This window comes from Tyto alba, unplaced genomic scaffold, assembly GCF_018691265.1.
Source record: "Tyto alba isolate M040663 unplaced genomic scaffold, T.alba_DEE_v4.0 Super-Scaffold_38, whole genome shotgun sequence".
NCBI classification, from domain to species: domain Eukaryota; kingdom Metazoa; phylum Chordata; class Aves; order Strigiformes; family Tytonidae; genus Tyto; species Tyto alba.
The window spans coordinates 22,834,974-22,857,540 of NW_024881313.1; the positions used below are offsets into that span (position 1 = coordinate 22,834,974).

Consider the following 22,567-nt stretch of genomic DNA (forward strand, 5'->3'; position numbering starts at 1 on the left):
AGTGCATGTCATAGACAAGTTTAAGATGCACAAGAAATATAGCCTAGAATCACTGTGAAGTCTTCAAAGACATTCCCTGACAAATCTATGAAAGGAACATAATGGACTTGAAAATTTGGCTTTTAATAGTTCATTTCAAATTTTTTACTTCATCCCCTGCTGATGGCAGATACTATGATGTCACAACAGCTGCTGGTGGTAATGATTGATACCATACAGAAAAACCTGTGTTCTGAAGCAAAGGTTAAGGAGTAGGAAAGAAAAACATTTCTTCTTTTTATGCTAATAATTGCAGTATACAGTGTTGATATAATTTCTGCCTAGGTCTTGACTCACATGCTAGTATACTGCTTTCATTCTAACATTACATACATAACAGCAATCAAAACACATTTTTCTACTTTAGTTGTGGATTTACTATAGTATTACAGAATTATTTATACATAAACACACAGCGCAAGCTAGATGTGGTATCTGGATTGCGTGAAGTCTGTATTATTATGCACTTCTACTATAAAAATCGGTTTTGGTAACAAAAAATGAGTCCACAAAATGTTATGCAGAAGTCAAGCTGTTTAGAAATACAATCATTCAAGTTTTTAAGTAAAGCACAACAGCTCGTTAATAACTTGTCCAGAAGCCTTCCCACCTTGAAGTTATATTTACCAAGCCATCTTCAGCAGCCAATTATTTCACTTTGTTTTGGCTATTCAAGGAAAGAAGTGCTCCAAACATATGAAACAGTATTTTCAAATGCTTTTTGTATGATGTTTATAGAAATCTTAAAGTTAACAAAAATTACAAAGAATAATAGATTATATTCATATTTTTCTACTCAAAGTTTAATTAAGAAGTTTATTTCAAAATGTGTTGTGAATTATACAGATGAGACCTATATGTAACAACTTTTCTAAGAAGCTACATACTTATGTTAGTTGAATATTTCCTTCTGAATAGTTGGCAGCATCAGTTTCTTCTGAGAATTTGGAGGAGTGCTTCTTGGAGATGTAGGGATAGAGAAAAAGAAAAGGAGGAAAGACGCAAGATCTGAAAAACAGTCCTTACTCATTTGCAATGTAGATAACTTTGTGCTTCTCAATTACTTCTATGTCATGCTCCAGTTGTTTCATCTGTAATTCCAGCTTTTCTTTATGTATCTTCTTGGGTATGGTGTCTATTTCTACTGAAAGACCCTGAAATTCACGATACACTTCCTCCCAGTTATTTTTCAGCCCCTGGCGCCATTCCATGAAAAAGAAACATATGAGAAAAACTTACTTTATTAAGAATAATATGCACATAAACTACTTAGTGGTTTTTGTTCATATTGCATTTGATAAGTGTCACTGCAATATTAAAATAATAGATAATTATATTCATAATATTTAATCATCTTAATTGGACCAAATTAACTACATGCTTAAGAGTCAAAGTAGTTGCAACAGAAATAATTTTGACACATTCTGATGCAATATAAGAAATGGTCTTTAAAAAAATCAGTGCCTTGGAGAGAAAAAATTACAGTCTTTAAGAGGCAACAAAACACTAATTAAATTAGCCAATGAAGGATGAGCTACAAAATGCTAAACTGAAAAAACATATGTCAGTGTGACTAACACTCAACTCTGTAGTCTACCAGGAACACACGGAAGCCTGTACGCTTCATTTATAGTCCTCCTGTATCTTCAAGAAAAACTGCACAAGGTTAGTGAAGACTGACTCTCCCTCGTTCTATATAAGAGACTTTCTGTGCTTTCAATGACCTACAAGTAGGCAACTCTGACTGCTCCATTGTACCTAATGCTAATAATGCTCACTAAGGAACTACCAGGATTCATAAAAGCTGCCTCAAAACTCCTATCATTTCTTTTATCCAAAATGCAACAGGAATGATCTTACAAACTGCACTAAAGAAACCACATTCCCATAAACAGCAAACTGGCTACTACAATCACCATGTTACACACAGTGATATAACCTACCTTAAGTAATTACAAGAGTACCAATACTTGGAACTCCAGCCAAACTTCAGCAGCAGTTTCTGTTCCCCTAACCATGAGCTTCATTTTCCATAACTGAGACTGCTCTGACCATGGACACCAAACTGATCTCACAATATTTTAACTTCTATGAACTACTTCGAAAAAATTCTAAATATTTGCATTCCTTTCCTAATCTACATTTACAGTAACATCTGTAGGCAACTTATTTATCATTTGGACTAAAAAACCTAGCTGTCACTGACCCTATCAACAATAATTTCTATAACTGTTACCTCCTGAATGCTGCTATGCAAAGAATTACCTTACCAGATACAGTGAACTGTATCTTCCATATATAAAAGCCCAAGACTAAAACCCTGCCTAAAAAACCCATGCAGTCATCTGAAACATACTCACAAACCTGTTAATTCAACATCAGAGACAAATTTTTATCCACCAATATATGCTGTATGGAACGAAACTGTGGTAGAAAAATTAAATTTAAAACTTTTATTTACATCCTCACAATTACTGCAACAATTGCTCTTATTTTCTCTCCTCAGGAAGATAAACAAAATCTACACATCCTATACATGCATATATGAGGAGTTAGTAGAGTTTATTCAGTGCATCTAATGTCCTCATGAATACTATATGGGTGAACTTAATAATCACAACTACTACAAGGAACTCATAGAGCAATCAGTAAATAATACAATATTGCTATCAGTGAGAAAATACATCCCCAAAACTTTTTGGCTCTCAGTTCTGTTTCCTTAGCGGAGGTCACAAAGTATCTTAAAAAATTAAGAGCTGAAGTTACTCTCCTAGGAATTAAAAGTTTTCAACTCTCTTTTATAATTAAAGCCTGATTCAATTGACACACTGATTCTATGGGATGTTGTGATTTCTAACATGTCCTTCTTCTCCACTATTATTAAGCACATTTTCTCCCAGATTGGCTAACCAATTAACATCCTGAAGTTAAATTTAGAGGAATTATTCTTAATAAATATTTAGTTTTAAAGATTATTGCTGCTATTTCAGAACTCAAGGACTCTTGTGCTTAAAAACTTGTCTGATTTTTGTCCACTATATGAATTGATTTAACAGAAAATTGACCTCTTCCTGCCAGTACTGTCAAAGAAAAACATACTTTTTAATATGAACTAATCTTTTACTGGTTCAAAGCAGTGTATTTATTGCATAGCAATTTGTGCTTTTTGCATATTTGTAGTATGCATGTAAGTGTTGTCCGTAAAGGTTATTCCGTCAATCTTCATATACAAGTATCTACAGAAATTTAAAAATGCTTCCTCAACATGTGAAATTTAGAGCAACAAAGCTACTGATTTACTGTCTTGTAATGCTACTGGTCTTTACAACCCACGGCTGTAAAGTACTTAAATAAAGCTCCTAGTCTACCAGTCATCAGGTATAGCTCACGAATATATAGTCATGAAAATAAATACCGTATTTCCAAAACTTTCATAGAGTCATTCATAGCTTCTTTTAACTAATTCTCCTTTGTGTACATTAGTAAAAACTAGTTTGGAAATCAGTGAAAACAATGATTTTTAAAACACATTAGAGGATGTACCCATCACCATTTACTCTACAGAGTAGAGAGATGAAAAGCATATCATGACTCCCTCAATAAAAATCTCCCTCGTGACTCCTCCAACAGCAATATAATACACTAACCACTATTGCTATGGGCTAGATCACAAACTGAATATCTAACTCTCTATAAGGAATTCTAATACATGCTGGGTCAGTGAGAAATATGTACTGTGTTTATCAACATTCTTTTATTCTCATAAAGTCCCAACCAAAGTAAGCATAATGGAGAGTTCAAAAAACATTGGCACAAATTAGTTTCCTTTATTTCTGTAAGTTCACAAGGCTCGCTTTTGTACTCAAACATCTATTGCCACTCACTCTTTCAAATCAGATAGTGTACATGTGTTCACTAGCAATGTCAATTATTTTAAAAGACAGGAATTCCCATATGTCTACAGCTGAGTACGGGGTAAAAGACATACCCTGGGGACACTAATTCCTCCTGACAATATAACTGTATAAGTAATCTGGCCCAAGAAAGAGCAAACTTTTTTGAAAACTTTAAAAGAAAATACTGAGTTAATAGAAACAATCTAAAGACTTCTTAATTAAAAAATATTTCAATGCACTCTTGTATTTAAAAATATAGAACATAATTTTAATCAAACTAAATGAAGTACTGTGAGCAGCTGAACTCACATGCCTTTTTGCACATATATTTTTGCTGCATAGTTAACTTGCCAGACCAGCAGCTTGTCTCATGCTTTTCTCACCATATAAATATCTTAATCTTCACCCTTGCTGTTATGTTCTTTGTATTGCTGTCAATGCAGTACCCTTACCTCTCTCCCATACTCCTTCCCAGCTTCTACTGCTTGCTGCACAAGCAAGAGACACCATTGTGCTAGCCATTTTGGATTTTGCTGATTAACCAGTTAATCTTTGTAAGTGAACTAGACACTGTGTTTTCTCTCCAGATATTCTGCTGGCTTTTTTGTGGGAATTTAGTATCTTGGAGATGTCCATCCAGCTGCTAATTTGTTTCAGGTGGCTGCTAAGATCAAGATATTAAAGGACAGACTGATAAATAGATATCACGGTAATGGTAGACTCATTTTAATATGAAATTTGGCTAAAAAGTGGTCATGAGAAATTCCAGTTCAAGGATGGGAAATAGTTTTAAAATGTCTCTTTTCCACTCTACTTCTTTCATGGTATTATTTCTCTTTAGAAAATCTTGTGCAACAAAAACTGTATGAAAGACAGTATTCAAAACAGCTTGACAAAATACAATTTTTCCAGTCATAGTTCTACACAAATATTGAAGTTTAATTCTGTTTTCTGGTTTTGCCACATTTTATAGCATGATCTTATGCTTTAGTCAGTGAGGTCACAATGTGGAGATAGAAGCTGCCAATAAAAGTGGCAGTTATGCATCAGGGAAAACAAAACAAATGAACAAAAAACAACAAAAAACCCACCCAATTTGTATTTTTCTGTGATTCACAAGCAGAGAGTCAGAACTGTCACTAAATCCATATAGGTGATTTTCTGCATACTTTTTAAGTTTTACTTAAATTCCAAATCATTAATGGCGGTAGGAATCTAACAGAATTGAAGTACTTGTAAAACTGGATTAAAACTGTAGCTAGATCAGCTCCCTGCAGTTCAGTTTACAACTGTTCTACAGCTCCATCTAGTGAAAAAGTAGCTAACTCATTTGCCTCGCTTAAAAAATCTAGTATACTTTTATTATTCATATGGACTTACATTACCTTATTTAATGTTTTGTACATGTTACTAATTACACTAAATCAAAATACGCACCTGAAGAAGACTTCTCCTTTCTTCATCAGATAGCTGTTTCATGGCTCTTTTCTTGAGATGCTCCAAGATACTAGCCTCGTATTCTTTCTCAGCTCTCTTTGCTTCTTCATTTTTCCTGATTACATATTTTGGTGTAACACCATAATCCTATAAGGGTAAGGAAGAAGTTTCTTATATGTGCTTTTAAGAAAGAAACAAAGACATACCTGTCATCTGTAGTGTATTACATTTGGAAAGACAGCTTGAAGTGGAATTTTGTGCCACTGAGCAATACAATATTAAATCATTGTGTTCTTAGAAGTATCAAATGTTATTGTCTTTGTAGCTTGAGCAAATCGTATAAACAATTCCCTTCAATTTCTTTTTGCCACCTTGGAAGACAACAGAATCCAGAAAGCAAAACATCTATTTAGAAGAACTGATGATTGAGTGAAGAGTTTGAAACCTGTTAATGACAGCAAGCTATTTTACATTTTCATATGGTGTCAGATTCTACACTCTGAAGCACATTCCTTAGATACTTCATTTGAAAGGTCTTCCTATATGCTCATTTTTGCTGAACACTGCACACCACAGAAGACAGTGAATAGTGTTAACACATACATGAAAATTGGAGTAGTTAGGAATGATAATCTGTCCCATACTGGATGTGGCATGATTGTGTTTCTGAGAGGAAAAATAATTTCTGAATATTCCAGACATAGATGGAGGAATGCATCTATTTTGCCTTGTCCTTTGTAAAATGAAGCCTATCTAGCTGTGCCAGAAGGTACCAGAAACTACCTTCCTTCTTCTAAATTCTAAATGATTCACAAATCTTTTAGTGTTGGGTAGCACTATGACTAGCATTGTTTATATATATGTTTAGCCATGCAAAGGTACTGCAAGAGCTACAGGTTCACTTTTTTGCATCTTCTCTGTCATGAGTTATGTCATATGTCATGTCTCTTTTTGCATAATATTCTGTCATGAGTTACCTGTTTAGATAAGCCAGACTCCTGATACTTCTTGTTTACTTGAGTAGTGGAATGGACTGTTCTTGTGCTTGGAGAAGGTTGTCCTTAAAGGCATGTCAGCTCTCTCATGATCCTTTGCTTTTCAGAGCTGTCTTCCACAGGGTCCTACCTATTAGTTCCCTGAATAAGGTGACGTTTGCCCTCGTGAAGTACAGAGTCTGTACACTACCACCTCCCTCCCTGAGGAGGAGGGGATCTTGAACTACTTCATGGCCTGTGCAACCAAGACCACTGTTGATCATCACACCTTTGACTCGTTCTTTCTCATTTGTAAGTAGTAGAACCAGAATAGCTTGACCACGGGTTGGCTCATCCATCATCTGTGTTAAGAACCTGTTGCTGACATGCTCCAGGAACCTTTTTGGATTGTTTTCATCCCATTGTGTTGTCCTTTCAGCAGATATTAAGGAGGGTGAAGTCTTCCATAAGAAGCTGCACTGTGATCTGGAAATTTCCTCGAGTTGCTTAAAGAGATTTCATCCAGTTCCTCACCTGATTGGCCGATCCATAACAAACACACTTTTGACACTTACTGGCCTTTTCTCTGATCCTGCTCCACAAGCTCAACCAGCCTGTTGCCAATTCCATAGAAGAGCTCCATATATTTGAACAGCTCCTTCATCCAAAGAGCAACCCCTCTTCTTCTTCCCTGCCTGTCTTTCCTAAAGATTCAGCATTCATTCATAACAGAACTCCATTTGTCTCCCCATCAGATACTTCGTGAGCTCCCGGTGCAACAGATATACTATTGCTTTAGCAGCATCATTCTGCCATTTTTTTCCTGACAGCATAAGCAAGTGAAACCAGAGCAAAGGCAAGGCACAACTCCAGTGCCAGTGATTTCTCCTTGATGAATTTTAAAGGTCTACCACAAACAGCAGTGGTATCTAAACAGCTCAGAAAGAATCATAAACATATCACAGGAGAATGCAATACAGAACCTAGAATAGCCATTTCTACTAGTATTTCCACTATAATTTAATAAAACTTACCTTTTTTTTAATATATTTTGGAACAAGTCCTGAAGTTTCAAGCAGATATTTATCTCCCTGTCTTCTATCAACATAAACAGGTTGAGGCTTTTTAGGCAATCCCGTGATAGCTGCAACTGCATTTGCATTTATAAAATTCTTTTTACTCTGAATTCCCATAACTGGGTGATCTGTCCTTCGTGGCACTGATAGGGCAGGCAATTTCTTACTATCCTTTTCTTTTTTTCCTGTGAATTGAGCATGTAAACATTCTCAGCAATAACCATGAAGAGCTTTGCAATTTAATGTTATAACATTTTTCAAAAGGGAAAAATTATGTACAAAATTACATTAAAATAGAAACCAACTGTATCTACAATGAAAGAATTGACTAGGAATGTACTATGATGAAAATGAGTATGCTTGTTTGGCATAACAGAAGTTTCATAACCTAGGAAATACTATGCTGTTTTAGATGGGGTTTCATTATAACATGCCACTCATTTCCTTTTAATTGCAGTAGCACGAGACTTTTTTCAAATGTATTTAAAACTAATTTTACTAGAGAAGATCATTGTCAGGGCCCTTCAGCATTAATGGCCCTGCCCAGTCTCACCTGGGGCATCTACCCCACACCCTTGGGCTCAGGAACCCCATTTCAGTCTGGCTGAGCTGGCTCAGCCATGCCTGCCCCAGTCCTGTTCCTAAAGAGCTATGTGGAATCAGTGGATGGATCTGGCCTGTCACCCCATCTTGCCTGATGGTCACTAGGCCACTGATAGGACACATCTTCATCACCATCCCACTCTGCTTGCCTGCCGCTGGTGTAGTGGGACTGCACCCCGTTGGTGAGGTTATTGCCCAGTCTGCATCGTGATTGCTCTCAATTTCTGGCTCACCTCTCCCTAGGGAAAAGCCCTGCTCTTACTGCTCCCTAACACTTGTAAACAACTTTGCACAATCCTTTCTCCAGAGAATATAGAAACTCTTCCTTTTTAGTGTAATCTTTTCTCCAAGGCACCAACAGAAAGTCTTCTGAGTAGTCTCACTTCAGGTGAGTGATGAAAGATGATTCATTTCCCACTAAATAGAACTCTAACTCACGGTCATTATCAGAGATAATTATTTGATTCAGGTTGTCTGAGTTCATGTTCTTTGGCAGAAAATAAGCATAAGGCCACAAGTGACAGAGCTCATTCCTACAACAGCTGGTTTCCTGATACTGACCCCACAAACCAGTGCTTTCCGGGGTTTTGTTTTTATAACCTGATAGCTCGCCATAACTTAGTACTGTAGAGAAATAGACTTAAATCTCTATTTCTCTTAAAATGCCTTTTTGGAAACAAGATCTCTGAAGTTTCTCAGTGAGCAGTGGCCCACCCTTATCTACAGTACACTGATGCATGATTTTTGAGAGCCCCCGCTACTTCTGGAGCCAGCAACAAAGATTGGTTAAAAAGAATGCCCAAGTCCAGTAATACAACAAGATTCAGCTGAAGGTTAGGAAACACACCTTTTGTAAGGAAGTGGTGAGTAATCAGAGTCTAAAAGAATTACACTATCCCAGACTTTAGGGAAAAAGAATTAAATCTTTCTGCTCTGTCCTTGCAATCTATTGTTTAACTAGTTGGATCAAATCCAGTTTTGAAAGCAGCACAGGTACCACAAACACAAAGCTATAATCCCATTCAGACAACTGATAACTGGTTAAATTCCAAGTGATGAAAATGCCATGCTTTACAAGAGTGTAACTTCTCTGAGGTAGGTATCAAATTCCATCCAATAAAGGTACAAGAGTTAATGACACAGTTCCTTCTCCAGATCTGTTAGGATCTAATCACGGCAATGACATTACTAGTCTGGATTGAAGCTGTGATGTGTCATAGTAATTTTGAGGCTCTGGTACATTGACTCCAAATGCAAACACCAAAGCACATATTGCTATTATGAAGCCCTGAATCAACAAGTTCAAATATAAATATTGTGTGCTGCTTGCCTGAAAAAAATGAGTCAGAGCTATATATCTCCTATCTATATGAGCTATATATCTCAATATATAGCCAATCTGAAGTAGATAACACTCATTTTATAATACAAGTACTTAAAAGGGATCTTATGGACTGCTCCAAATTTTTGGTGAATCAACCTTCTTTCCTACACCCATCTAAAATGCTAATGTGGTAATTTAACAAGGTCTTGAGCTTGGAAGCATTCATGCTCAGATGTCATGAAGTATTACATTCCATTATACTGAACGCTGGTTAGATTTCTTGAAAAAGTGAAGGCTTTATTAAAAAATGACCCAGGATGCCTACAGGACCTCTGGGACCAAAGCTTACCTTAAGGTTCTAATAATCCATATTCCCTGAGGCATTAAGCCTCAGAGCCTCCTGGGACAGCCTGTATTTTCAGTGCTAAAGCCATTTGCGTGTGCTACACAAATTTGGGTGCTGGACTCCTACATTATTTTAGACAGTTTTTTTTTTTTTTTTTTTAATACTGTAGGTTAAACTCTTCTATTTTTCCAACAATTTCAAGCTGAAACATTATAGCTCAATTAAAAATTCTGACAGCAGCATACTTAGAACTCCCGCAGCACTAAGAAGGTCACTCCACCCTTGCAGAACATGCCATGGGGCTGAATGTTAGAACCATCAGCTCCTTTTACTCAGAATTATGGTTTGTGCCCAAAGATAGGATGAATTTTGCAACAGATGTTCCAGTTTTCTTATTTCTGTGACATGCAGCTCTCAGAAAAATTCTATGCTTTGAATGCTGCCAGACATTTGAATGCTATAAGGTTAGGAGCCGACAATGAGTGCTGAAGAGTAAAACCTGTATGTTGCTTATAACATCAAGAAAGGCACATATACTTTTCTCACATCTCTTCAAGCATTAAAAACAATTAGTTCACTTTTAATACCCCCATTCATATTATTTACTTTAATATTAATGATCAGTCGCAGAAAACAATGATGTACAAATCTAAACTATATCATTACAAATTGAAATATCAGCCAGATAGAACATACCATCAACACATCTTCAACATCTGAATAGCTCCAGCCAAGAGAGATATAATTTTTCTTTATATTTCAGCTGGGTTTGTACCACCTGACATTAAATACTTACTGTATCACATATGTAATCCCCTTGTTGCCTGTTTCAGTATTTTACACAATAAGTAAGGAACGTTTTTGTAAAATAGAGAAATAATTTTGGTATCATAGATACTATAAAAGGAACAATGGAAACTGCCCCAGCATACGAAAATTATTTAAAATTTTTTAAAAATTTGATTTTCCATAACTGTCACTTTCAACATTAATATTATCAATTTTAAAATTAAAAAAAAAAGAAAAAGCATTAGATTTCATATATTTCATGTGTACACTTACTTGCTGGTAGCTTGGATTCCTTTGAATGTTTCTGCAGGAAATTTTTTGGACATGGCTCTGCAACTTTTGCTGGTCCCATAGTTTTCCACTGAGCTTTATTTTGCTCTGCTTCACGTTTCACAGATGGTCTAAATGTGGATATATACCTTAGACATTAAAAAATAGCCATAAAGAAGTTAAAAGTCAGAAAATTGTTAAAAATACTTCTTCAGATAATATACATTTTTGCAGTAGTTCACGCCAAAAGCCTAGCTATTTTGTTTTGTATTCTCTCCCAAATAATGGCTATCATTCATACAAGCTCCATACTAAGGCTAAGCCCAGCACTACACTGATAAGTGTTTTTTCTGAAACTGAAGTTAGCTTGCTTCTTCCTTCTTCTCTTGTGTCTCCAAGGTCAGTATTATTACACTTTGGGAAATGGTTCCTATATGCACTGTTCATATAAATACTGAACACAGACATTTTGAAACTCAACAAAAACTATATTTTGGAAATAAACTTCTTGGAGTACTGCTTGCATTAATTTATTATTTTTATGAGGTTGTATGTTACACACATTAGTCTTTATTTTTTAATTAACTCAATTTTGAAAAGTTTTTTTAATGTGGCATTTATTTTGTTCAATAAATGCATCCAAAATAAGCAGCTGTTGTGCATTTATGGGAAAATAGTAATCATGAACCTATTCTGTTAGATTTTATATATTTGAAAGTTTGTGGTATGAGAAAGATGTAAATATCAGTGTACCTCGGCCGTTTCAGAAGCTGCAGTTGCAGTACATTGTAGGGCTGTACACAACAATCAAACACATCTAAGGAAAAGCCCAGTGGCCTTCAAAAAAGATGAGATCTGTACTGGTAATAAGTACATTCACTGCTTTATTCTATGGGATGAAATGTGTTTTAGAGGTATGAAAAACCTCATCCTTCAGAAAAAATGTCAAATGTAGTTGAGAGCTGGACAGAATGTCTTTGATCATCAGTTTATCTTATTACTGTCCACTTTACCATTGTCTCGATGTTCCTGTCAAACCGTCTATTACAGACTATTATAAGAGACTAGATGAGATGGATAGCTGTTGTGAAATAGCACAGCAAACTGTCTATTTCTTATATTACACAGATCTGAACGATGATACTGAGCTATTGTACTCAGTGGTGGGTTTGGGCCTAACTGAAACAGCTAATGTGAAAATCAGCAAGGGCTCAGATATGAAAAGCTGTATGCAGACGGCATGCACACACTGCTGTTTCGGTGTAATGTTGCATATGGCACTGTAACTTCTGCTTTAATCAAAAGTATGCAAACATGTTCTCTAAAAGAAGCCAAATCCTGATGATTAGCTGATTAGCAGCATCTTGCCTCTATCTGAAGGACTGAGCTGTCACAGATGTTTTCCAGAGGGAGCAAAACTCCCTGCTCCTGAAGCTAAGGCTACCTCATTGTACCTTTTAAAACCTGTCCATCTTTAGAAAACATGTCATATTAATTTATGGTAGAGAAAAGCTGATGATAGTTGTGCTTTTCCTCCACAGGAAAAATGTGTTTATGAAAAAACTATACCATGTTTTCAGGTAAGGAAAAAAAAACAAAACCAATTGTATATAATGCAACATATTTTATGAAAATACTGAAACTGTGTGAAAGAAACCATGTCATGCTGGGCAAGTGAATAGGAATGATAGTAGCAACACTGATAAAAACTTTTGTGTGTGAGCTGCAAATGTTCAATATACGTATTTGTACTTGATCATAACATTAGAACATGTAACAGGACTCCATTAAAAACGTAGAGTTATTTTGTCTTCTGGAGATTTGGTCTCCAAAATCAGGAATAGGATTATGTACATAAGATCATATGTAATTCCAGAAATACCTCTAATTATAAGCAATGAGGTTTTATTTATTTTTTCTGTTAAATTCATGGCAAACAGCTATAAACATAGCACAAACTCACCACACGCATAAATAATTGCATTCCTCACCATTTGCTAGGAGTGGCATTGTAGCCACACAATAGAAAAAGTTAGTGACTTTATGAGAAGTTTGACTTGGTAGGGTTCACACTGTCTTCGAATGAGAAAGTGAATGAGAAGGTATTGAGTTTATTACATATGGGTATAAGGTAAAGGTGTCTTTTGTCGACAGCTACAGACATTCATTTGGACAAAGAGATGTGGCAGTTGTATATTTTCAGTGACTTTTCAGGCCAAGACAGTGGCTAAATGCTTTCATACACCAATATCATAGAGTTAGAGAGGGTTGCAAGGAAGAAAACACGGTTGTGAGGGACTTCGGAACCAATCCATTCATCATTTGGCAAGGGGAAAGAAGACAATACATTTGTAAGACGACAGTTACTGTTCCTTAGGTGTCATCTTGGGACATCAAAGTTGGGGAAAATAAGGATGCTTGCCATGGTTTCATGAGGTCAGTTGAGCGTGAAATATGTATGATTTCATTTGAAAAAAAAGATCCTGGTTTTTGTATGCATTAGTTAATACTGGTCAGATCATGCTATTAACCAGGTTCAACAGTGTTGTTACCAGCTGGATACTTGGCACATTGCGAACCAAATCAGGAAGTGGGGTGACAACAGAAATCGGTGAGATCAGAAGGGGATTTAGTCAGGTTGCATCCAACCTAAGGAATCCCTTGCCTAAACTGAACCTCAAGGGTTATGGAGTATCCAAATCCCTGAATGGTATTAGAGCAGGAATTGATTTAGCGTGCTACGTGCCTTGCCATACTGTCATTTTGCTTTCCTCTGTCTCCCAAAAGTATCTTTCATTCACATTGGAAACAAAAAAAATATGTATGGTCTATTTTTACATGGAAAAGTTTCAGAACTAGGAATCTCACAAGTCTGAACTCTTTTACCTGGAAAGGGATAACTATTTCTGTTCTAATGAGTGTCACTGATGTTTCTACTCATTTTAAAGCCACTCAGTTACGATGTACATTAACCTTTCACTGAAAATGCTAATTATAACAGCTTTCTTTCATATAAAGTAATACGGACTTGAAAAAGCAACATATGTTTGCATAATTATCAAATAAGAATTTTACAAAAACTCTCAAAGGAATTAATACTAGGAAGGGCAAAAGGCCTTTTTTATGTTCTTAAGGCAAGGGGTGAGAAAAAAAGCAAAAGAATGTCAGAAAACACACCTGACACATGAAAAGAATGGAAATGTGGCACTGAGAAATTTTTTTTTTAAACTTCAGCTTTTCAGCTGCTCACTGAAAAAGTGCTGTAAGTGCAAATAACAAAGATGTAATGCAATTCCTCTGCCTGGAAGGAATGCTCTGTAAATTTTTTGTCAATGAACAAGATGGCATTGAAGGCACCAAACTGAATCACCAGCTCATGGAGCAGGCTGTAAACCCTTAGATATTAGCTAGTGCCTCATTAGGAGTAATAACTATGCAAAAACTAGGTTGTGTTGCTGTTGGGGTTTTTTTATACCTGTCTTGCCTTGACAGCACCAGTCAGCACCATGTCTGCCAGTGGTACTGTCACACTCACGTACCTGGGAGGTTTGACAGGCTTCTCCTCCAGGCGGGGCAGGAGGTTATAGATGCTCTCCTGGGCACACTGCGTCGCCATCCTCCGGCCGGCGGGCCCCGGACACGGGGAAGCGCCCACCTCGCTGAGGGGCACCGCGTTCCCGCCCGCCCGTCCCCTCAGGCCGCCGCCACCGCCGAGGCAAAGCGCGGGCCGACGCTCTGTTGTCTCCGCGGTTACTATGGAAACCCGTTGCTAAGTAACAGGGTAACCTGGGGCGGAGCCTATACCATCACGCGTCCACCTCCTTCCGGCGGCAGGCGCTAGGGCCCGGGGCAGCTGCGCAGACGCAGTCGCGCCGAGCTAGGTCCCGGAGCTGCGCAGGCGCACTTCGCGGAGGTGAAGCCGGCGAGGCCGACTCAGGGCGCGCCGGGGGAGTCTTGACTGTGCGTGCGCGGCGGAGTCGCGAGGCATGCGCGGGGAGGGGGGGGGGCGGTGTGGGTGATGTCAGGGGGGCGCGGGGCGCGCGCGTTACCTGTGGCAGCCGCTCCCGCCTCCGCCGGTACGTGCGCGCGCGCCGCGCTGAGGGCTCCGGGGAGCCGCCGCTCCCGCTCCGGAGGGGAGCCCGGAGAACCGGGGCCCGGGGCTGCGCCGGCGCAGCTAACCCCGGCTCTGTGGCGCCGCGTTTCCCCGGTGCAGGGTAGCCCGGCCGGTCCCTGTCACCTACCCGCCGCTTTGACACCTTCGGGCCGTCGAAACGGTGAGGCGGGAATCTTTGCAGGATCTTGGTCTACGGGATGATCACGAGGAGGTTGAGGTTGAATGGTTTATTTCGGGATTTGCAGGGTTTTTTCCCATTGCATAAAAGCTCTGAGAGAAGTCAAACGGAAGTTGCCCTGTGTTAGCAATTTTTAAATATAATTACCAGTCTTGATCTACCTTGAAATCTTTGACAGCTTCAAACTGCCAGTGTCTCGTTTGGCTACTGAATTTTAACCGTATGTTATGTTGTTGCAAACTTTGTGTCTATGCAAGTAACAAAGCCGAGTTTTCGGCAATGGTTGTTAAAACTGTGGATAATTGCCAGTGCTATGTAGGTGCTGTCAACATCCAAGTGAAGGGTCATGGTGTATTCTTAAAGCTTAAAATTTCATTGAAGGTATGGGTGGAAGCCCTGCTTCAAAAAAAATCCCACTTTTGGCATGAGTGTTTGTATCTAAAGTTAGATGGCTTGGTGTTCTAGCTAGACTGGTAAACTCTACCAGCAATAAAGTCTAATTCAAGCTGTTTTTACAGTAAAGTTTTGCCAATTGAACAAAAAAACTATTTCAAAGAAACACAGTGCATTCAATGGTCGCAAGCTTTTGCGTACATTTACTTTGTCAGTGCAAAATTGGATTGCACTAGAATAGGTTGAACTGAGTAGCTGAATAAAGCAATTCCCTGCCATTTTTTTTCACCAGATTAACCAAGTTGGTTTCAAACAATACCTATGGCCTAGATTTGTAAAGTGGTCCAGATGTTGCATCTAGCAGCTGTATAGTGCATACCAAGTGACTGCACCTCCAAGTGAATCTGTAGTGCAACTAGACATGGCAGGCAGGTGACTGTGCTTGGCATGCTTTGTGCTCCCTAGTTTCCACATAATGCTTGAAGTGATTCTTGTGTTCAAGAAATAAAATCACTAAAATATTACCTGAATTTTTTAAATCCTGAGTATAATGTATTTATATCTGGAAGTTTAACACAAAGATCTTTTTCTGGCCCTATAGTCAATATATGCATACAGAGCTAGAGTGCACTACTATTGCAGTACAGCTTTACAATGATACTGAATATTACAACTACTCTTTGCAGATTTTTTTTTGTAATAACTATTGCAAAAAACTTATATTTCATCTACACAAGATGACTCCCTTATGCTTTATAAAGATTGAGAAAAAATTATACAGTATTAATATGCCCATCCCTACTGTGATTTATGCCTTGTAATTACAGTATCTTCATCATGTCACAGCACTGGGTACAAACAGAGACTTAGTGTTTGCAAGTTCTCCATGCAGAAGTGAGAAAATGCAAAGATTTAAATTATTAGAAGTACTTTGAATTTATAATGTATGTTAATAGTTTGGTAAAGAAAGTAGAGTGTAAAAGACAGATTGAGGACCTCAGAGTGCTGTCTGGTGAAAGGAGCATCTGGAAGCAAAGTCTTTGCTTCTGTGGTTTGCTCTTACAAAGTTTGAGCTTCTGTGTCATTTCTGAAGCTTGTGAGCTGTGTCTCTGGAGCCATTTGATATTATGCGCTCTGGTGGGGAACAAAAAGGTCTTTAAAGGGCTAGTGCGACAAGTGTGAACATGGATTAATCATGAATAAGCCTTTGGAAGATATGATGCCTTCCCATTGGGTGCTCACCTGCCTTTGACTGCAATTCCACACCATTTTCAGCTCTTCACAGGGATAATAGGCTGTTGGACTGGAGAGCCTCTGGAGAACAGGCACTGAACAATTGAAGGATTTGGAAACCTAGACTGTAGTGAATTCCTTTAATTGTTCTTTATAGTCTGCCTTGATTATGTGGGGAAACACTTTCTCATTATTTTTTTTTTTTCACTGGTAAAGGTAGCTGGTATATAAACTAAAACATTTTAATAAACATTGCAAAACAAATGCTGGAGTGCTAGCAGCTAGATTGAGTCTTTAAAATGTAATTATTAAAGTTTCTGATTGCTGTTTTGGTTACATGGTGCAGTGCCAGGAGGAAAACAAAGTACAACTTGCAGCTTAGTCAATCATCTCTTTGTATTGCTTACTATAGCAACAAAAAGTATTCCTTTTTTAAAATGCTGGTTTTATATATATTATAATAGATATTTTTATTTTATAGATACTATTTTTTTATAGAACTGGTGAGCAAGCACCAAATTGGATTTTTCCATCTAAAATTTCATTAATTTCCTAAAGGAAGTTCAGTGTTGCTTCTCCTTAAGCGTTTTCAGTCATGAAGAATGAAAAATTAACAGTAACAAAGTGATACTTGTTTGCCTACCTAAAATTAAAAATTATAGGGATTTTCTGTGCAAATTTGTGCTTATTTCTCTCCCACTCCACCCCCAACTTTATGGAGATTTTGAGAGTCCTTCCCCCTTTGCCCTAAACATCATGCACAAATCATGTGCTGGTACTGTTTGTGTTGATTTCTCTAAGCATACAGAATACGATGTTGAGAGCTTCTTTCTTAGTCTTTGTTGAAGATACAACTTCCCTAGTGACTTTTTCTGAGGGTAGAATGTCTTCATGATGTGTTCTTTCTTTCTCTTTCTGTCACTTTACACAAGCTATACTCAATACAATTCCATTATAGGAGTTCTTCACAAATCACTTGCTTGGTTTGCCATCCCTTCAGAAGAGTATTGGATGCAGCTCTTCCAGCCTTGCTGTTGCACAAGTCTGTGAGTTTTCTGTGTACTTAAGTGGGTCTTGCATTTTTTTTTTAGAAATAAACTACAAGAAATCAAAGTTATCTTGGGAGGTGGGACAAATGCGTATTTTGTTGGCATTTTGATTACAATAAGGTAGTTTGGTTAATCTTCATTATTTGTAAATGTGTGCTTAAGTATATTAGAGGAAAAACTACTTGGTTTTGAATTCCTATGAACAATATTGTTTGAAACTAGTATTGCAGTGTTAGGTTTGGAGGTCTTTGTTTACCCTGAGGACATGGACTATTTGAGGTTGGATTTGTCAGTGGAATTGAGCTGGAACTACTCAGGAGAGGGGAAGTGAGCCTTCTTCTGAAAAATACCTCCTTGGCACTAATGAAGTTGTAACTGGATTTATGTGTGAATTCTTGTTGTTCTGAATTTCATATCCTTTAGGTTTTTTTCCTGGATGGTTGCTGAAGGACTAATTACTGTTTTTTTTTTTTGTTTTTGTTTTTTTTTTGTTTTTTTTTTTTCTTTTTGAAGCAGTTAAGTGGATTGTCACGTTGACTTGAAAAAAAAAAAAAAAAAAAACCAAAACAGCCCAAAACAACCCAGCAGAAGATGTTTCACGTTGTTCGGTATCAGCCTTTAAGACTAATAGCCCAAAACAGTCTTTCTAACATGGGTTTAAAACTGATGCTTTCAAGACCTATTGCATTTGCACAGATATGGAAGGACTGGTTCTCAAGCCATTCTCTTGTTGGACACAAAAATATTATCCTGATGGGACCTCCGGGTGCTGGGAAAACAACGGTTGGGAGGATAGTAGGTAAGAAACTAGATTGCCCTGTCATAGACATAGATGATGATGTCCTTGAAACAACCTGGAATATGAGCGTGTCAGAAAAACTGCAGGATGTTGGTAATGAGCAATTTTTAGAGGAGGAAGGAAAAGCCCTGTTGAAGTTTTCAGCATCTGGAAGTGTCATTTCCCTTACTGGGTCCAATCCAATGCATGCTGCCAGCATGCAGCATATGAAGAAAAACGGAATAGTTGTATATCTGGATGTGCCCACAACAGTCATTATGAGCAGGCTGAAATCAATGAAAGTGGATCGCATCGTGGGCCAGTCTCTTGGTATTTCTCTCAAGGACATACTTGAGTTTAGGAAGCAGTTCTACAAAAGGTGGTACGACATCCGTGTTCTTTGTGGAGGGGATATTGCAGCAGAGGTTGTAGCAGAAAAGGTGCTTGATGCTGTGAAGAGATACCAAAACTCAGAACTGGAAACTTTCATTTCAACTAGGTTTAGTAGGTCTGGAAGGAGTATGGAAAAGGACTCTCATAAATATTTCAGTGACGTTGTTACTGAGGGCTTAGCCCCTGATGGAGGACTCTTTGTTCCTGAGAGAGGGCTTCCAAAATTCACTGCTGGAGAATGGCAAAGCCTAATAGAAGCAACTTACATTGAAAGAGCCCAGGTGATACTAGAAAGGTGCATACATCCTGCTGATATTCCTGCTCCTAAGCTGGCAGAAATGATCGGAACTGCTTATGGAGAAAATTTTACTTGTTCTAAAATTGCCCCAGTTAGGCATCTGGCAGGCAATCAGTTTCTCCTTGAGTTATTTCATGGACCAACAGCATCATTTAAAGATTTTGCATTACAGATGGTGCCACATATATTTGCATACTGCATTCCCAGAAGCTGCAATTACTTGGTTCTGGTAGCTACTTCTGGTGACACAGGGAGTGCTGTCCTAGATGGCTTCAGTCGTCTACATGACACTGACAAACAGAGAATTGCTGTGATGAATTTTTTTCCTGAGGATGGAGTAAGCCCAATTCAAAAATCACAGATGATTGGCTGTCAGAAAGAAAATGCCTGGTCAGTAGGTGTCAAATCTGATTTTGATTTTTGCCAGACAGCTATAAAGCAAATCTTTACTAACTCTAATTATACTGGCTTTCTTACTGTAGAATATGGAACAGCTTTGGCTGCAGCAAACTCCATAAACTGGGCACGACTGCTTCCTCAGATAGTTTATCATGTCTCTGCATACCTTGATCTTGTTCATCAAGATATTATTCCTTTTGGAAGTCCTGTAGATGTTTGCATTCCTACAGGAAACTTTGGCAATATATTAGCTGCTTTGTACGCTAAAATGATGGGAATTCCTATTAGAAAATGTATTTGTGCTTCCAATGAAAACAATGTTTTGACTGACTTCATAAGAACAGGTGTTTATGATTTGAGGGGAAGAAAACTAATTCCCACATTTTCACCAGCAGTAGATATTTTGAAGTCCTCCAATCTTGAGAGATACTTGCACCTGATTGCTAATGAGGATGGACAACTGGTGACACAATTGTATAACCAGCTGGAAAATCAGGGCCACTTCCAGCTACGGAAAGATCTACTTGAAAAGCTTCAACAGGACTTGGTGGCTGGATGGTGCTCTGAGGAGGACTGTCTAGCTGCCATTCACTCTGTATACAGTACTACAGGATATATTTTGGATACACACACAGCTGTTGCTAAAGTAGTTGCAGATCGATTACAAGATAGAACTTGCCCAATTATTATTTCATCTACAGCTCATTATTCTAAGTTTGCACCTGCTATCTTGAGAGCCTTGAGGATTGCAGAAATAAACCAGAATCCATTAAGTCAGCTTCACTTGCTGAGTTCTTACAGCCCTCTGCCTCCAGTCCACTGGGGCCTATTAGAGACCCTGAAAAAGAAGGGGAATGAGGATCACCAGGTCTGTGCTGCTGATATGAGTATGCTGATGTTCCATATAGAAACCTTAATTCAGAGTCATTTTATGAAAGTTTTCTGAGCAACTGATCAGATTTCCACTGTGTCAATTGCTATACCTTCTTAACAAGCTGCATGTTTTAATAAACTCATGATTCATCTGGCCTGTGCCCGGTCCACAGCATAACGTCCATGGTTTTATACTCAATTGTCAAGTTTTCAACAGTATTTGTGAGTATCACATGTGAGAGTTCTAGAATTGAAAGTATAAAAGACTGGAGTACTTTTTTGCAGGATATACGTAGTAGAGATGGCAGTACTGCTGGCTTTCCTTGGCGGTGCTGTCTCCTTCACAAGCCTGAAGTGTTCTTCATGGAAGGAGGAAGATAATGAAGTGTGACCTTTCTGAAACTAATAGCTCTTGTTTTGATGCAAGAATGATGTGATCATTTGATCAGTGGGTGATTAGTTAAACTTCAACTCACTAAATGTAGGGCACTGAAACATAGTAAGATATTGCAGTGATGTTCGGATGTTACTAATGAGGGTTGATTTCACTACAAAGATTGAAATATACTTGTATTGTTGAGCCATTCAATTTGGTGGTGTGTTGTCTTCTTTTGTAATGGTTTTTATGTATTGTGAGGCCAGTGTTTATGTAAAAAAATCTGGTTGTTTTGGTTTTCATGCTTTTTTTCCTTTCAGACATTTTCCTGTGTAAAATAGAGTCTTTCAATCAATATTTTTAATATTCTTTCAGATGTGGCTCTTCCTCTAATGTGTTGTAGTCTCTTTCCTAGATCTTTTCTATTTGAACTTTCAACTTTAGAATCCTTTTTTAATGCTATAGAAGAATTTGCTAGTAGTAGCAGCAGTCTCCTTAATTAAGAACCAGACTTCACCATTTACATTTATTTCTTGTATTCTAAGTTTTTAGAACACAAGTTTTATCTTTGAGGTCATATAGCTTTCTTGTTCTAATTACTTCCATTTTCATATTTTTCTTAAGTTAATTTCCTTGACATTCTATTCTATTCATGCTTCGCATGAATTAGTATAAGAAGGAAGCTTCCCAAAGTGCTTGGCATCTCATCAAGGAAAGTGAAGGCTGAATTTTGGTGTCTGGAAGGTATGATAGCATCGGAAGTATTCACTGTGTAACCTAAAATAGATCTATGTTAGCAAGCTGGTTTTGCTAATGAGAGGCTCTTTATTGTTTTTTTTTTTTTTTTTCATCAGATAAAAAATACAGCAGGTTGCCTGAGGAGATCATGTGGTTATGGACAAATGTATTCTGCTAACTGTAGATTATATTTGGCAAGGACATAAAATATAACTGCATTTCACAGTAAGAGAAATGGTAAAATAATGTACTGGCAAGTTTTGAATGGCATGCGGTTACAGATTAAGAGCTAGTAGTAATCAGATATGAGGACATAAAGCTATGGGAGGTTGTGTTTCCTACCAAGAGAGATGGTAATTGATAGTATTTTTTGCCTCTTACAGAGGGAACTTCTAGATGTCAGGGCTCATTTGGGGCTTTGAAATGTTGCCATAACCACCAGCTTCCTCTGTGTGTACTTTCTGCTACATTAGAGGTGAAAAAGATACCATCTAGGAAACTGTTTTAAAGAACTGCTGTTTCTTACTATGTAAAGTAAAAGACCCAAGCATGATGTGCATTTGCCACGGTGAATACATTACTCAATAAAATTAAATGTAGCTGATAACAGTGGTGTGACACAAGAGGTTTCTAGGTTCGGTCATTCTTGGATGCCTTTTTAGGACCTTTGTAGTTCTTTTCTCTGCTCAATCCTTATCCACTATTTCTACTGTAACGTTGGAAAATATTTTTTTATTTTCACAGAATCATAGAACAGCCCTGGTTGGAAGGGACCTCAAAACATCATCTGGCCCAACATTCTGTGGGAAAGGGAGCCTAGATGAGATTATCTAGCATCTTGCCCAGTCATGTCTTAAAAACCTCTGGCAATGGGGACTCTACCATGTCCCTGGGGAGGTTGTTTGAGTGTTACCATTGTGAAAAATTTCTTATATCAAGGTGAAACTTCTCCTGTGCAACTCTTGCCCATTTTCCCTTGTCTTCACCAGGT

At 37.9% G+C, this 22,567-nt stretch overlaps 2 protein-coding genes across 6 annotated transcripts; one reads left to right on the plus strand and one right to left on the minus strand.

Annotated features, from left to right (window-relative positions):
- Window positions 1–392: 392 nt before the first annotated feature.
- ENKUR (enkurin, TRPC channel interacting protein) lies at window positions 393–14,891 on the minus strand. 2 transcript variants are annotated; one of them, XM_042801936.1, is made up of 5 exons: window positions 14,804–14,891; window positions 10,758–10,903; window positions 7,381–7,607; window positions 5,373–5,519; window positions 393–1,235 (listed from the first exon to the last, which is right to left on the minus strand). In XM_042801936.1, the coding sequence occupies exons 2-5, from the start codon at window positions 10,834–10,836 to the stop codon at window positions 1,062–1,064; spliced, it is 627 nt and encodes a 208-aa protein (XP_042657870.1). In that variant the 5' UTR covers window positions 10,837–10,903; window positions 14,804–14,891; the 3' UTR covers window positions 393–1,061. The 2 variants fall into 2 exon arrangements, with proteins under 2 accessions (XP_042657870.1, XP_009968619.2); XM_009970317.3 differs by lacking the exon at window positions 14,804–14,891 and adding an exon at window positions 14,294–14,492.
- On the plus strand, window positions 14,641–22,183 carry THNSL1 (threonine synthase like 1). 4 transcript variants are annotated; one of them, XM_032991069.2, is made up of 3 exons: window positions 14,641–14,714; window positions 17,631–17,718; window positions 18,235–22,183. In XM_032991069.2, the coding sequence occupies exon 3, from the start codon at window positions 18,313–18,315 to the stop codon at window positions 20,533–20,535; it is 2,223 nt and encodes a 740-aa protein (XP_032846960.2). In that variant the 5' UTR covers window positions 14,641–14,714; window positions 17,631–17,718; window positions 18,235–18,312; the 3' UTR covers window positions 20,536–22,183. The 4 variants fall into 4 exon arrangements, with proteins under 4 accessions (XP_032846960.2, XP_032846951.2, XP_032846944.2 ...); XM_032991060.2 differs by having other exon boundaries at window positions 18,238–22,183; XM_032991053.2 differs by lacking the exon at window positions 14,641–14,714 and adding an exon at window positions 14,918–15,028.
- Window positions 22,184–22,567: the final 384 nt, after the last annotated feature.